Here is a 14,910-nt window from a genome sequence, read left to right as displayed (position 1 = left end):
CTCACCAACACAAATGTGTTAAGTTACTTCAATGAAAGAAACCCGAGTAAAAGCAACAACAGCATGAGTTTAGTTTTTTGAGTGTATGCTTAACAGGTTTCTTGTTTGAAGTTGTGAACCCATTGCCCTTCCAAACAGCTAGGTGGCAAGTAAACCTAAGACGTGCATAGTTGAAATCTGTGCAGATCACTAATGTTATGATCCCCTTTTCTAAAGCCAAATGAAGATTTGCATACTGCGAAGATTGAGGTCCCAATTTAAACATCTTTGGTTCATAGGGTTTGTCATTGAGCCACACTACACCTACGCCTGCCCATGAACAACCATCCACATAAGCTGTGATCATGCCCTCGCAACTGTTTTGATCAAAGTATTTATGGTTAGCCTGTACCAGTTGGGGTTTTTGTGCGACCGGCTTCGCGTCCGCTGGGACGTCATCATGGCAACATTGACAAGCTTCTAGACCTGTGCTTAGGTGGGACTTTAGATTCAGGGCACACCGAACCTCCACATCAAAGCTCTGCAGAGCCATCAACCAGGATGCCACATGGGCATTGGTTACCGTGCCCTCTCTAATTCACTGGCTGGTGAGGAAAGTCACTGGTTGATGGTGGGTTTCCACAATCACTTTCTGACCAGCGATGTAGTTAGAAAAGTGTTTGACAGCCCACACAGAGGCTAACAATGCTTTTTCACTGTTTGTGTATTTGAGCTCTGAGGCTGTCAAGGTTTTGCTGGCATATGCTACTACTCGTTTGTCTTGGTCATGGCGTCGATACAGACCAGCACTCATGCTGTGTTTTGAAAATCCAGCCTCTAGATATGGTCTGGGTACACGAGACAAGGTGCAGTGCACAGCTTGTCCTTCAGAGCTTGCATGGCTCGTTCTTGGGGTGGTCCCCAAGTAAACGGGAAATTCTTTTTTTAGCAAGTCCTATAATGGCTTGGCTAATTCTGCATAGCTTTTGATAAATCTGTGGGAGTAATTACAAACTCCCAGGAAACTGTGGAGTTCAGAGATGTTAGTGGGTGCCTTAATGTTAGATACACCCTGTATGCGACCCACTTGCGGTTGTACCCCATCCGGACCCACAAGAAGACCCACGTAGTTCACCTTGGTTTAACACCACTGGCCTTTAGAGAGAGAGATCTTGGCTCCAGCCACCGTAAGTTGGCCAAGCACATGGTCTAACTCTTCCAGGTGGGTGTCTAGAGTATGGTTTCGCATCAACACATCATCCACATATACAGTGTATCACAAAAGTGAGTACACCCCTCACATTTCTGCAGATATTTAAGTATATCTTTTCATGGGACAACACTGACAAAATGACACTTTGACACAATGAAAAGTAGTCTGTGTGCAGCTTATATAACAGTGTAAATTTATTCTTCCCTCAAAATAACTCAATATACAGCCATTAATGTCTAAACCACCGGCAACAAAAGTGAGTACACCCCTTAGTGAAAGTTCCTGAAGTGTCAATATTTTGTGTGGCCACCATTATTTCCCAGAACTGCCTTAACTCTCCTGGGCATGGAGTTTACCAGAGCTTCACAGGTTGCCACTGGAATGCTTTTCCACTCCTCCATGACGACATCACGGAGCTGGCGGATATTCGAGACTTTGCGCTCCTCCACCTTCCGCTTGAGGATGCCCCAAAGATGTTCTATTGGGTTTAGGTCTGGAGACATGCTTGGCCAGTCCATCACCTTTACCCTCAGCCTCTTCAATAAAGCAGTGGTCGTCTTAGAGGTGTGTTTGGGGTCATTATCATGCTGGAACACTGCCCTGCGACCCAGTTTCCGGAGGGAGGGGATCATGCTCTGCTTCAGTATTTCACAGTACATATTGGAGTTCATGTGTCCCTCAATTAAATGTAACTCCCCAACACCTGCTGCACTCATGCAGCTCCAGACCATGGCATTCCCACCACCATGCTTGACTGTAGGCATGACACACTTATCTTTGTACTCCTCACCTGATTGCCGCCACACATGCTTGAGACCATCTAAACCAAACAAATTGATCTTGGTCTCATCAGACCATAGGACATGGTTCCAGTAATCCATGTCCTTTGTTGACATGTCTTCAGCCAACTGTTTGCGGGCTTTCTTGTGTAGAGACTTCAGAAGAGGCTTCCTTCTGGGGTGACAGCCATGCAGACCAATTTGATGTAGTGTGCGGCGTATGGTCTGAGCACTGACAGGCTGACCCCCCACCTTTTCAATCTCTGCAACAATGCTGACAGCACTCCTGCGCCTATCTTTCAAAGACAGCAAATGGTTGTGACGCTGAGCACGTGCACTCAGCTTCTTTGGATGACCAACGCGAGGTCTGTTCTGAGTGGACCCTGCTCTTTTAAAACGCTGGATGATCTTGGCCACTGTGCTGCAGCTCAGTTTCAGGGTGTTGGCAATCTTCTTGTAGCCGTGGCCATCTTCATGTAGCGCAACAATTCGTCTTTTAAGATCCTCAGAGAGTTCTTTGCCATGAGGTGCCATGTTGGAACTTTCAGTGACCAGTATGAGAGAGTGTGAGAGCTGTACTACTAAATTGAACACACCTGCTCCCTATGCACACCTGAGACCTAGTAACACTAACGAGTCACATGACATTTTGGAGGGAAAATGACAAGCAGTGCTCAATTTGGACATTTAGGGGTGTAGTCTCTTAGGGGTGTACTCACTTTCGTTGCCGGTGGTTTAGACATTAATGGCTGTATATTGAGTTATTTTGAGGGAAGAATAAATTTACACTGTTATATAAGCTGCACACAGACTACTTTTCATTGTGTCAAAGTGTCATTTTGTCAGTGTTGTCCCATGAAAAGATATACTTAAATATCTGCAGAAATGTGAGGGGTGTACTCACTTTTGTGATACACTGTATAAGCGTACCCCGTTCATGAGCATCTGGACCTCTCTTGTCTGCACTTGGTGCTGTTTATAGTTATTCTGATGAACCATTTGCTTTTTCTCTGGTGCAGTAGTTTGAGTTGGAAAAGGCTTCAGCTTACCTTTAAGTCAAATGTTTTCTTCTTGTTGGTCCCTGGAGTATCAGAGCCACTGAAGATAAATGGATAATGAGCAAAAACGTTCTTTGTTGAAGACTCCAGCTCGGATGTCCAGAACACCTGGTACAGGAATTAATCCAGAGTGCCCCGAGAAAACCTGACGATTTTCTTGGTTGAGATGATAGGTTTGAAGAGTGCGGACTTCAGTGCTGGACGCTTGGCTGACTGCTTGGCTGACTGCTTCTGTTGTGGTGAGGGTGGTCCGGGTGTTGGGGATGATGCGGGATAGAAGGTGCATTCTCAGAGCCTTCCTGTTCAAAATGCTGCTTTACTGCTCTCAGCAACTTAACAGCCTTCATTTTTGGCTAATTGTTGCAAATCTGCATATTTAAGCAACTCTAAAATCCATCCCTGACCGCCATTGCACCACGCTAAAAACCACAGCCAAAATAGCCAGTGATAGCTCTGTGGTTAAGGTACTGGACTAGTAAACAGAAGGTTGCCGGTTCAAGCCCCGCCACCACCAAGTTGCCACTGTTGGGTCCCTGAGCAAGGCCCTCAACCCTTAGTTGCTCATTGTGTAAGTCGCTTTGGATAAAAGCATCTGCTAAATGCTGAAAATGTAAATGTAATGTAAAATGACATGCCATGTTAAGGAAGATGTTGAACTCTGCTGGTGAGTTTGCATAGCCAAACGGGCACCTCGTAAATGATTGATGAATGGCTTGATAAAACTACTGACTTCTCTGAGGTTACCTTGATCAAATAAATCCTATCGTCCACTGTAATCAATATCCCTAAGATAGGCGTTTACGTCACTGGATCCATCATGTTTTGGCTCAAATCGGGCTATGTTGCGTGCGATTTTGTCTAAGTCCCGATCGGTGTGATCCTGGGCATGGTAGAGGCCAGGGGTTGGGTCACTCATTTGAGGAGAAGTTTCTGTAGCCGGGCTTGGACGAGCCTTGTTGGCCCAACCAGTATGGGAAGGCTCAGGATTGACCAGTAGAGGAGGACGCACAACGTCGTCCTTTTGAGAACCTCTAGGAGTTGGTTCCTGTTTCCCCTCGTTTTAAAAGGCATCTTCCCACCCTCTCAGTCCCATTTGCCCTACAGTAAGTGAGTAATGTGGTTCGGCCGTACCATCGGAAGTTTTCTTTGAGAGGAATCTATGTGATCACCGGGTGTCCCACAACTCTTCCTCTGCCTCGGTCAACTTGCGCTCTGCCTTTAATCGCTGATGTTGGGAGGTTGTTAATTCTGCCTTGGTTTCCACCAACTCCCTGTCAAAACTGGCCTGTTGTTCCTTAAGGTGTTCTATTCTAGACTGGGCCTGCTCGAACAGTCCCTCAGCACAAGCAACTTGCTGTACCAGTTCCTGGTTCCTTCCCTTAACCACACCTATCTCACCTTCAAGATCTGCATTCCCTTCCTGGGATGCAGCCAATTCCTGACTAGTTCTAGTGAGTGCACGTTCAAACCCTCTACTGTGTGATTCTGCTCGTGAGTCGTCACGCATTCAGCTTTCACCTGCTTTAGGTCTCTGGAACGGCGTTGGGCCTGGGTGACCAATATGATGGTCATTTTTCCCAGGATTTTAGCTAAGTCTTTGCCCAAAAGTCAAACCCTGAGGCACTTGAGTCATTACTGGACAGTTGTATAGCGGTGTATTCACAGAGTGATCGTAAGGACAGTGTTCATATATTCAGGGACCAAGGAGTTAGTCATGTCTGCAAGAACTGTCTCTATATCCCTGTAAGAACCTCCTGCACTGAGGGAATCTGACTGGAAGTCGTCAGCCATTTTGATATCCTGAATTAACTCTGCAGGTGGTCTGCTGAAACCTCGTAGCTATAGGTGTATGTTTAAACCATGGTAGGATATATTTGGTTAGCCCAATCAGTGAATGTTGGGGACTAGGGTTTTGATTCCAATAACAATTCAGGGTACGGTACGCTCCTTTTATTTACTAGGAATAGTGGGCACGTATTCTCCAAATTTATAAGGGTCGTCTCACTTAAGAAATCATCACTGTAACTTGCCCAGAAATTCTGTTTCAGTCGCACAGTCCTGTGACACCTGTTCTGCCGATTGCTAGTACAGCTAGTAGTGACCACAGGATGCTTTAACTCACGTGAGAGAACTCAACAATCAGTTAGAGGCCCGAGTCATTATATCAAAATTTGGACATCTGTTTAGGTCTGGTTTGACTCAATTCAGTCCACTGGGAACCTCTGGTTCCGGCTGGGTATACGGTTAGTGAACACTGACTGTGAGTGACCAGAAAAGCTATTATAGTTGGAGGATAATTGACCAATGGATCTTTTTTTTTTTTATTAAAATAATAAAATAATAATAAAAAAAACTTAGATGTGGCTTGTTTTAAGGTGGCAGGATAAAAAAGGGTGTGACCGAATTTAAGCTTCCCAGATCTCACCAAAAGAGTAAATTACTAATGGCCACTAGATGGCGCTATAGATACATCTTCCAAAAGACCGTCTTCATATAGCTCATCTGGAAACATTTAATGGTAATACTTACTTTCTAGTTAATCCTGGATACACTCTGATACAAGTTCACTCTTAGTATCAAAATATGTTTGGATATTAATAGTATCAAATATGTTTGATAGCTTTAGCACACACTACTATGATTGTAGGTTTAAAAGCTAACCTAGAGATATTCCACATGTTCTTAATGTTCAAAAAAATAGAAAGAAAATAAGATCCATGACACTACATCGGAAACACAGTTTCAGTCACACAGCTCCGTGACACCTGTTCTAGTAATTGCTACCCACCGAGCCACCGTGCCGCCCCATTAATAAATGAATTAATTATAAATAATTTTACATTAAATTCATAGGGTGGCACGGTGGCTAAGTGGGTAGCACTGTCGCCTCACAGCAAGAAGGTCCTGGGTTCGATCTCCAGGCGGGGCGATCCGGGTCCTTTCTATGTGGAGTTTGCATGTTCTCCCCGTGTCCGTGTGGTGCCTTAACCCACGTGGGAGAGACTCAATGATCTGATAGACCCAAAATGTTGTGTCAACATTTAGACACCCAGTTAAGGTGGCACTAGGCTCAGTATTCACCTTTGGGAAAGTTATTGTGCTCAAGCTAGTTAACTTTAGGATTGAACACTTTCTGGAGATCAGCTCCTTGGACTTTATATTGTTTGTTAGTTCAAGTTCAGTATGTGATACCGGCCTGGTGCTTTAATTGTTGCACGCTATAAATTCAGGAGGTAAAACCAACCAGCCAAAATCAGCTAATTATAATGAGTAGAAGCTGAAGTGAGAGAACATGGGGGTGAAAGTGAGATTTGCATGAAGACGGCTGAGTGATCTGCTTTCTCCCAGAATAGAGCAGCACTTTCTCCAGATGATCAACTTCCTTCATCCAAACTCAGTGAAGCACAACACACAGCACTGAATCTCCAGCTAAAGATCTTCTCTCCTAACACTCATCATGATGATGAACTAGAAGAAAAGACCAGACAATGTCCAAAATCAAGCTTTATTTCAGCACAGCAAAACTACAGGAAGAGCAACAGGACACTGAACAGAGGAAAGACAGAAATGCAGCATTGTGTAGAACTGAAACTCCATTGTAGAAGCATGTGGAAGTGTCTCCATGTTCAGTTCTATCTGGGAGCTGCTAGCCTTCACACTGGTTCTTTCTGAATACGACGGGATGATCGACGCCACCGTGAGAGACCTTACAGCCAAACTCCTCCCCCTTTTCCCACTGTGCTTTGCTGAGGGTCAGGGTGCTGCCACGCCTCCAACTGCCCCCTTTCAGTTCTTCTGCTCCGGTCACCACCCGGTCCTCCAGCACCGTACCGTCCACTGTCCAGCTCACCAGCGCCCCCTGTGGAGAGTAACCAGACAGCAGGCAGAGCAGCGAGGCCGATCCCTCAGACAGCTGCAGAGAGGAGGGAGGGAGCAGAGACACGGACGGCTTCACCGTGGGACCGGCTGTACAGGAGAAACAGAACAAAAAGTCCCATTTAGAAACGTTTCCAAATCATTTCCTCCTTACTGCTTATTAAGCATCCAGACTGGAAACCTTCATCTGTGTTCAATCATCAATGCAGTGCTGCTGCACACTGTTCTCACATCACTGCAGTTCAGTAGAAACATCTGCAAGCTTCTGTTAGCACATATTCAATATCAACTTTTATTACTTTAGCATTCAACACAACTGACTGCAGCACATCCAGATGTAGCTGATTACAGAAATATTCATTGTTTAGCACAAACACACAGCAGCATTCGTCTGGATTTTACATCAGCACCAGTCACTCGTACCAGTTTACACCAAACTTCATCAACCAGAGACCAGCTTTATATTTACCATCAAAAACACCTGCACATTTATTCAATCTTTAATATTCAGAAACTGTAAGTATTTAGTAAAGGTTAAATATTTAGTAATTGTATATACAGTGGTACCTTAACTTAATGTCGTTTGGTTCTGGGCGTGACACTGAGTTTCAAGGTATTTTTCCCATAAGGATGTTTGTGAAACCTGTTAATGTGTTTCATGGTTCTGTGGAACTGCATATATTTCATTATGTGAATATTTTATTATATATATTAAAAATAATATTATAATATTATATTCCATTACCAACATTTTATTCCTGTAGCAAATGTTGTTTACAATCACCATATTACATTTTTAGCTTCTAACTAATTCTGATCTGGAGTTATAGAAGTAAAAAGAGTCCATGTTGGTTTCCAAAAGTCTCCAAGAAGAAAAACAAGTGGATTAAATCCCTGATGTAACAACACACTGATGTAGATTTGGTCTCAATGTGAAGAAGAGCAGCTCAGGTAAGCAGCGGTTATGATTTTATGATGCTCTGTGGTTGATCTGGGTCACAGTGCTGCTGTTTATTGTGCACTTTCCTTTTGCAATGATAGCAAAGCATTATCATGATCACGGACAGCATTAATGTGAACAAAGCGACAGTCCCACACAGTTCGAGTTTAAGCTAAAAGTCGAGTTTAAAGGTACAAATTTCTCCACGAAGGGCGTCAAGTTTCAAAGATTTCAAGTTTAGGGGACGTCGAGTTACAAGGTACCACAGTATTTATTGAAGGTTAAATATTCAGTTACTGTTTATTTATTGTTATTAATACTTATTTTTTTCTCTTGTTTATATGAAGATTAATAAATGATATTAAAAATAAAAATGTTTTTAATGTAGAAGAAATAAAACTACTTACTGATGCTGAGTTTGGTTCCTCCACCAAAAGTGTAGCACAGTGATACATTCCAATGAAGCCGTCGTACAAAAACCTCTGTTCCACTCCAGTGATTCCACACACACACACATACATACACACACACACACACACACACACACACACACACACACACACACTACATGCTTCAGTGCTCTGTCAGTGTTTAAAGCTCTGTGAGTTTAACACTTTATGACTGAGAGCTGCTGACCAGCATCTTCACCCACATCAACCATGACCTTCATCTCCATCTTCATCTGCACACTGGCTCTCTGCACTCAAGGTAACACGATGCTTCATGTTCTACTGGTGAGGAGGCTCTGCCATGTGGAGAAGATCCACTAGATGATCTTCAAACTCCACATGGTTCTTCATGTAGTGAACGTCTTTATTCTTCTTATTGTTTTCAGGATCCAGAGGTCAGGTGACTGTGACTCAGAGTCCTGCAGTAAAACATGTTGATCCAGGAGCTTCAGTCACCATCAACTGTAAAACCAGTTCTGATGTTTATGCTGATATTGCTTTAGCCTGGTATCAGCAGAAACCTGGAGAAGCTCCTAAACTCCTGATCTATGGAGCAGAATACAGAGAATCAGGTATTCCAGATCGTTTCAGTGGCAGTGGATCTGGATCTGACTTCACTCTGACCATCAGTAGAATTGAGACTGGAGATGCAGGAGATTATTACTGTCAGAGTTACCATAGTGCTGGTGATATCTTCACACAGTGTTATATGGTGGTACAAAAACCTGGGTGAGTGGAAGTGTACAGTAACTGCACTGCTGCAGCTGGGACCGACTGCAGGTGCTGAGGGGGAGGATGTGATACAGTACAATCATTCACTCTGTACAGGAAACACCTCACTCACTCACTACTTCTCCTAAATATAATCTTTATTATTATTAACATAATAACCACCACTTCATCCTGATCAGGGTCACAGTAAGTCTTGAGCTAATTGTGAAAATTTACAAGTTTACTGATTCATCTGTTCCCTACAAGAGGTGATTAAGAGCCTTTAATTAACCTTTACCAATTATTTTCATCTCTTTATTATTACAGAAGTTGGGACGGAGGCATGTTTCCTTGTAATCGTTGGGAAACTTGCTGGATTAAACAGTTTGGTGTTTTTTGTTTTACACAGTGAAACAAAGATGAGAATTTCGTCTTTGAGATGTTCTTGGTTTACACTGAACCGTTAGTTCAGGTAGCTGTGCTGTGTGTTATAGCTTCTATTTATTCTCTCATTTAATCTATAAGTGTCATTTAATGACTGACGTGAAATGTTGCAGCATTTAGCAGACGCTTTTATCCAAAGCAACTTACAGTTACAGAATTTTATTGTCAACACAATTGAAGGTTTGGTGGGGCTTGAACCAGCAACCTTTTGATTACTAGTCCAGTTCCTTAACCACTAGGCTACATCTGCCAATTTAGTAGGGTCCTATACATTTTTCTTGACAATGCACCATGAGTTTTTAATCGGAGGCAGGTCTGGACTGCAGACAGGTCAGTCTAGCACCTCTTACTACTTCTTAAATGTCGCTTGGCATGAAAGAAGCAGTGATGCCCTGAAGGAAAACACCATTTAAATAAAAGCACAAGTTGCTCCATAATCTGTGCATCCCCATTTACATTAATGATCAGTGCTGTGCAAGTAGCCCTTGTCATTCTCAATAACACACCCTCATACCACGACAGTTGCTGGCTCTTACATTTTTTATTGCTGGTAATCAGGATCTTCCTTTTTCCCTTTGGCCTGGACAAAAATGGTACATTTATTGCAGCTGTTGGACTGATTTTAATACATAAACAAGGTTCCAGATCTTCAGTACAGTCTTCAGTACCAGTGCTCACATTTGAGTCTCTGCTTGATCCACACAGGTTCTACAGGGAGAGAAATGATGAGTTTATTTAGTTTTTACTCCTGCAAGGTGAGAAGGGTGAGAACGGTTTAGGTGGATAAAGGTATAAATATCCAGAATAATCTGTTATGGGTTTATAATCCGTTAGGCCTGATGATTAGACCTGATTTCAACCCTATTCAACAACTTTGGAATGAACTGGAACATCAGTTCCAAAAGCTTTCCTGACTGGCATCAATGTCTGACCATATGAATGTTCTTTTGACTGTATGGGCACAAATTCCCACAGATATACTTCAAAGTCATGGAGAAGCCTTCTCAGAGAAGCGGCTGAAAAGATCACATAGCGGTCACTCAGTTTTAATAGCATTTGTTTTTTAAATGTAATGTCCAACAAGCTCATGGTCAGGAGTCTGAATACTTTTGGCTCTATAGTGTATCTTGGTCTCTTTATTTTGTGATCAGACATGGACTCTCCCCTGTGGACCACTCAGTAACAGGGGTGAAGGTATTATGTATAGGGGTGCAGAAGTCCTCAGTGAAACAAACCAGTGTGTGAGACTGCATCTCTTCTCTCACTGTAGAAGATCAGAGCTTCTCCCACAGGTGCTGCTTAATAAAGTGACCGAGTTCCAGGTAGCTGTGGTGCTTCCCTCCAAAAGAGATGAACCTCATTAGATCCACCACTGAGTAATAAACGTTCTGGTATCTCCTCATGCTCAGGACAGATACATCAGATACATTTAATACTCTACTAGAAACCAAATTCCAGAGGTGATGATGTTGATGTTTTGATGAACTTGAACACCATGATGTGTACAGCTTTTACTAGAACACTGATGATGATGTAGAGCATCTTCCTCTTCGGGTTACCTCACTGGTTACTATGGTTACATATAAGCAGCTTCACTGTTAGTCTACAACACACATGATGAAGAGAAATAATAAATAAATGTTCTTCAATAAAATGTAGTTATGATTTCATGTCATGTAGAATATAATTAACATTAACTTAAGGGGTCAATCATCTCACCATCACCAGCACAAGGTTTATACCTGCTAACTGCTAGCGTTTAACGGTATGCTAATGGTCTCTACATAAAACCACAGTTTTAACAATGTTACAACATTTAAGTTTTAATAAATAAATCAGTAAGAGCTTAATGACACTGAGACTGATATTAAAACTGCACATGTGACCTGTATTGTAACCTGTATGCTAAGTTTCTAAAGGCTAAAGCTAAAAGATCATGTCTGATTGGATACTGTATACTACATAGTGAGTACAGTACTAACCACCATAGGTAGTGCACTAATTTGAGTGTAAATGTGTTTTAGGTAAAATATCAAGGTGTCCATAAACTTTTGGTAACTTGTCTTTCTCCTTTGACTTTAGCAGGTTCTGTTCCCCCTCCGAATGTTAACCACCCCAACACCCCTAACCTTTAACCTTGGTTCTGAACATCAGTGCCTGATTTCACAAAAGCTCTTTGGCCAAAACAGCTGAAATGTCAAAACCCTCCCCTGTTATTATCACTCTATATTAATGGCTATGGTTAAATTGTTCAGGTCAGGTGTCCACATATTTTTAGTTTTACTTTGATGTAACACATCCACAAGGTGGCAGTATTACATCAGTGCATGACTCATTAGTAAGTACATGAATGTGTGCATGTGTTGTGTGATGGTTCATGATTTATTTATAGGTGGCAAAATGTTAAAACATAAAGTGTTTATTCACATTTCTAAACAGGTGCAGCATTAATTTAAGTAGGTAAAACCAGCCCCCCAACAACCAACCAAAAGCAGCTAATTATAATGAGTAGAAGCTAAAGTGAGAGAACATGGGGGTGAAAGTGAGATTTGCATGAAGACGGCTGAGTGATCTGCTTTCTCCCAGAATAGAGCAGCACTTTCACCAGATGTTCAACTTCCTTCATCCAAACTCACTGAAGCACAACACACAGCACTGAATCTCCAGCTAAAGATCTTCTCTCCTAACACTCATCATGATGATGAACTAGAAGAAAAGACCAGACAATGTCCAAAATCAAGCTTTATTTCAGCACAGCAAAACTACAGGAAGAGCAACAGGACACTGAACAGAGGAAAGACAGAAATGCAGCATTGTGTAGAACTGAAACTCCATTGTAGAAGCATGTGGAAGTGTCTCCATGTTCAGTTCTATCTGGGAGCTGCTAGCCTTCACACTGGTTCTTTCTGAATACGACGGGATGATCGACGCCACCGTGAGAGACCTTACAGCCAAACTCCTCCCCCTTTTCCCACTGTGCTTTGCTGAGGGTCAGGGTGCTGCCACGCCTCCAACCATCCACCTTCAGTTCTTCTGCTCCGGTCACCACCCCGTCCTCCAGCACTGTGCCGTCCACCGTCCAGCTCACCAGCGCCCCCTGTGGAGAGTAACCAGACAGCAGGCAGAGCAGCGAGGCCGATCCCTCAGACAGCTGCAGAGAGGAGGGAGGGAGCAGAGACACGGACGGCTTCACCGTGGGACCGGCTGTACAGGAGAAACAGAACAAAAAGTCCCATTTAGAAACGTTTCCACATCATTTCCTCCTTACTGCTTATTAAGCATCCAGACTGGAAACCTTCATCTGTGTTCAATCATCAATGCAGTGCTGCTGCACACTGTTCTCACATCACTGCAGTTCAGTAGAAACATCTGCAAGCTTCTGTTAGCACAGATTCAATATCAACTCTTATTACTTTAGCATTCAACACAACTGACTGCAGCACATCCAGATGTAGCTGATTACAGAAATATTCATTGTTTAGCACAAACACACAGCAGCATTCGTCTGGATTTTACATCAGCACCAGTCACTCGTACCAGTTTACACCAAACTTCATCAACCAGAGACCAGCTTTATATTTACCATCAAAAACACCTGCACATTTATTCAGTCTTTAATATTCAGAAACTTTAAGTATTTGGTAACGGTTGAATATTTAGTAATTGTATATACAGTGAAATCTTAACACCATTTGGTTCTGGGCGTGGCACTGAGTTTCAAGGTATTTTCCCCATAAGGATGTTTGTGAAACCTGTTAATGTGTTTCATGGTTCTGTGGAACTGCATATATTTCATTATGTGAATATTTTATTATATATATTAAAAATAATATAATAATATTATATTCCATTACCAACAATTTATTCCTGTAGCAAATGTTGTTTACAATCACCATATTACATTTTTAGCTTCTAACTAATTCTGATCTGGAGTTATAGAAGTAAAAAGAGTCCATGTTGGTCTCCAAAAGTCTCCAAGAAGAAAAACAAGTGGATTAAATCCCTGATGTAACAACACACTGATGTAGATTTGGTCTCAATTAGAAGAAGAGAAGCTCAGGTAAGCAGCGGTTATGATTTTATGATGTTCTGTGGTTGATCTGGGTCGTGGTGCTGCTGTTTATTGTGCATTTTCCTTTTGCAATGATAGCAAAGCATGATCATGATCACGGACAGCATTAATGTGAACAAAGCGGCAGTCCCACACAGTTCGAGTTTAAGCTAAAAGTCGAGTTTAAAGGTACAAATTTTTCCACGAAGGGCGTCAAGTTTCAAAGATTTCAAGTTTAGGGGACGTCGAGTTACAAGGTACCACAGTATTTATTGAAGTTTAACTATTCAGTTACTGTTTATTTATTGTTATTAATACTTATTTTTTCTCTTGTTTATATGAAGATTAATAAATGATATTAAAAATAAAAATGTTTTTAATGTAGAAGAAATAAAACTACTTACTTTTTACACTGAGTTTGGTTCCTCCACCAAAAGTGTAGCACAGTGATACATTCCAATGAAGCCGTCGTACAAAAACCTCTGTTCCACACACACACACACACACACACACACACACACACACACACCTACACACACACACACACACACACACACACACTATAAGAGCTGTAGTTCTGATCAGACTGGGTTCAGGACTTTCAGACTCACTGAGACGCAGCACAATGATGAAGGTTCTGATTCTACTGCTGAATACACTCGGCCTCCTCACTCAACGTGAGATTCACTGTTTATTTACTATCTTCATATCAGTCCTCCAACATCAGCGCTCACCATCACCGTCTCTTTATCACCTTCAACTTTTCTCTCTTCTTCTCTTTAGAGTCGTTTGGAGAAATCATTATGACTCAGACTCCAGGATCTCACTCGGTTTCTCCAGGACAAACTGTTACCATCAACTGCAGAGCCAGTCAGAGCATTTACAGTGGGCTCGCCTGGTACCAGCAGAAACCTGGAGAAGCTCCTAAACTCCTGATTTATTATGCAACTAGTCGTGAGTCTGGGATTCCTGAACGTTTTAGTGGAAGTGGATCTGGTACAGAATTTACTCTGAAAATCACTGGAGTCCAGGCTGAAGATGCAGGAGATTATTACTGTCAGCAGGGTAGCAGCGGGTACACACGGTGTTATTTACTGGTACAAAAACCTCCCTCAGCTGTAGAGGAAGTTCTCTGAAACACACACTGATCTGAGAACATCTGCAGAGCTGCTAAAGCTGCACTCCACTGAACATCATCATCTACAAAGCACTATAGTACTGAGCATGTTCCTCTCTTTGTGGTGTTCTCCTCACTGTGGAACAGGGATTCTCATCAGCACATGGAACATCTCACTAGTAGAATGAAGGTTTGAGATGAAGCAGCAGTGCTAGAAGAGATGATATGAATGAAACCATCATGACATGTTATGTACATTCAGATAGATGTGATTACAGTGAATGTAAAATACA

General features: G+C 42.3%; 1 pseudogene and 1 gene segment (V, D, J or C); both read left to right on the top strand.

Annotated features, from left to right (window-relative positions):
- The first annotated feature begins 8,462 nt into the window (after positions 1–8,462).
- LOC134316374 (immunoglobulin kappa variable 3-20-like) lies at positions 8,463–10,813 on the top strand (annotated as a pseudogene).
- A 3,228-nt stretch (positions 10,814–14,041) lies between these two features.
- On the top strand, positions 14,042–14,636 carry LOC134315139 (immunoglobulin kappa variable 3-15-like). The segment is given in 2 exon segments: positions 14,042–14,177; positions 14,284–14,636. Coding segments are annotated over 2 exon segments (405 nt in total).
- The last annotated feature ends 274 nt before the right edge of the window (positions 14,637–14,910 follow it).

Source organism: Trichomycterus rosablanca, chromosome 1 (genome assembly GCF_030014385.1).
Source record: "Trichomycterus rosablanca isolate fTriRos1 chromosome 1, fTriRos1.hap1, whole genome shotgun sequence".
In the NCBI taxonomy this organism is placed as follows: domain Eukaryota; kingdom Metazoa; phylum Chordata; class Actinopteri; order Siluriformes; family Trichomycteridae; genus Trichomycterus; species Trichomycterus rosablanca.
Note: the sequence above shows the minus strand (reverse complement) of the source record. Positions and strands in the feature narration are given on the sequence as shown.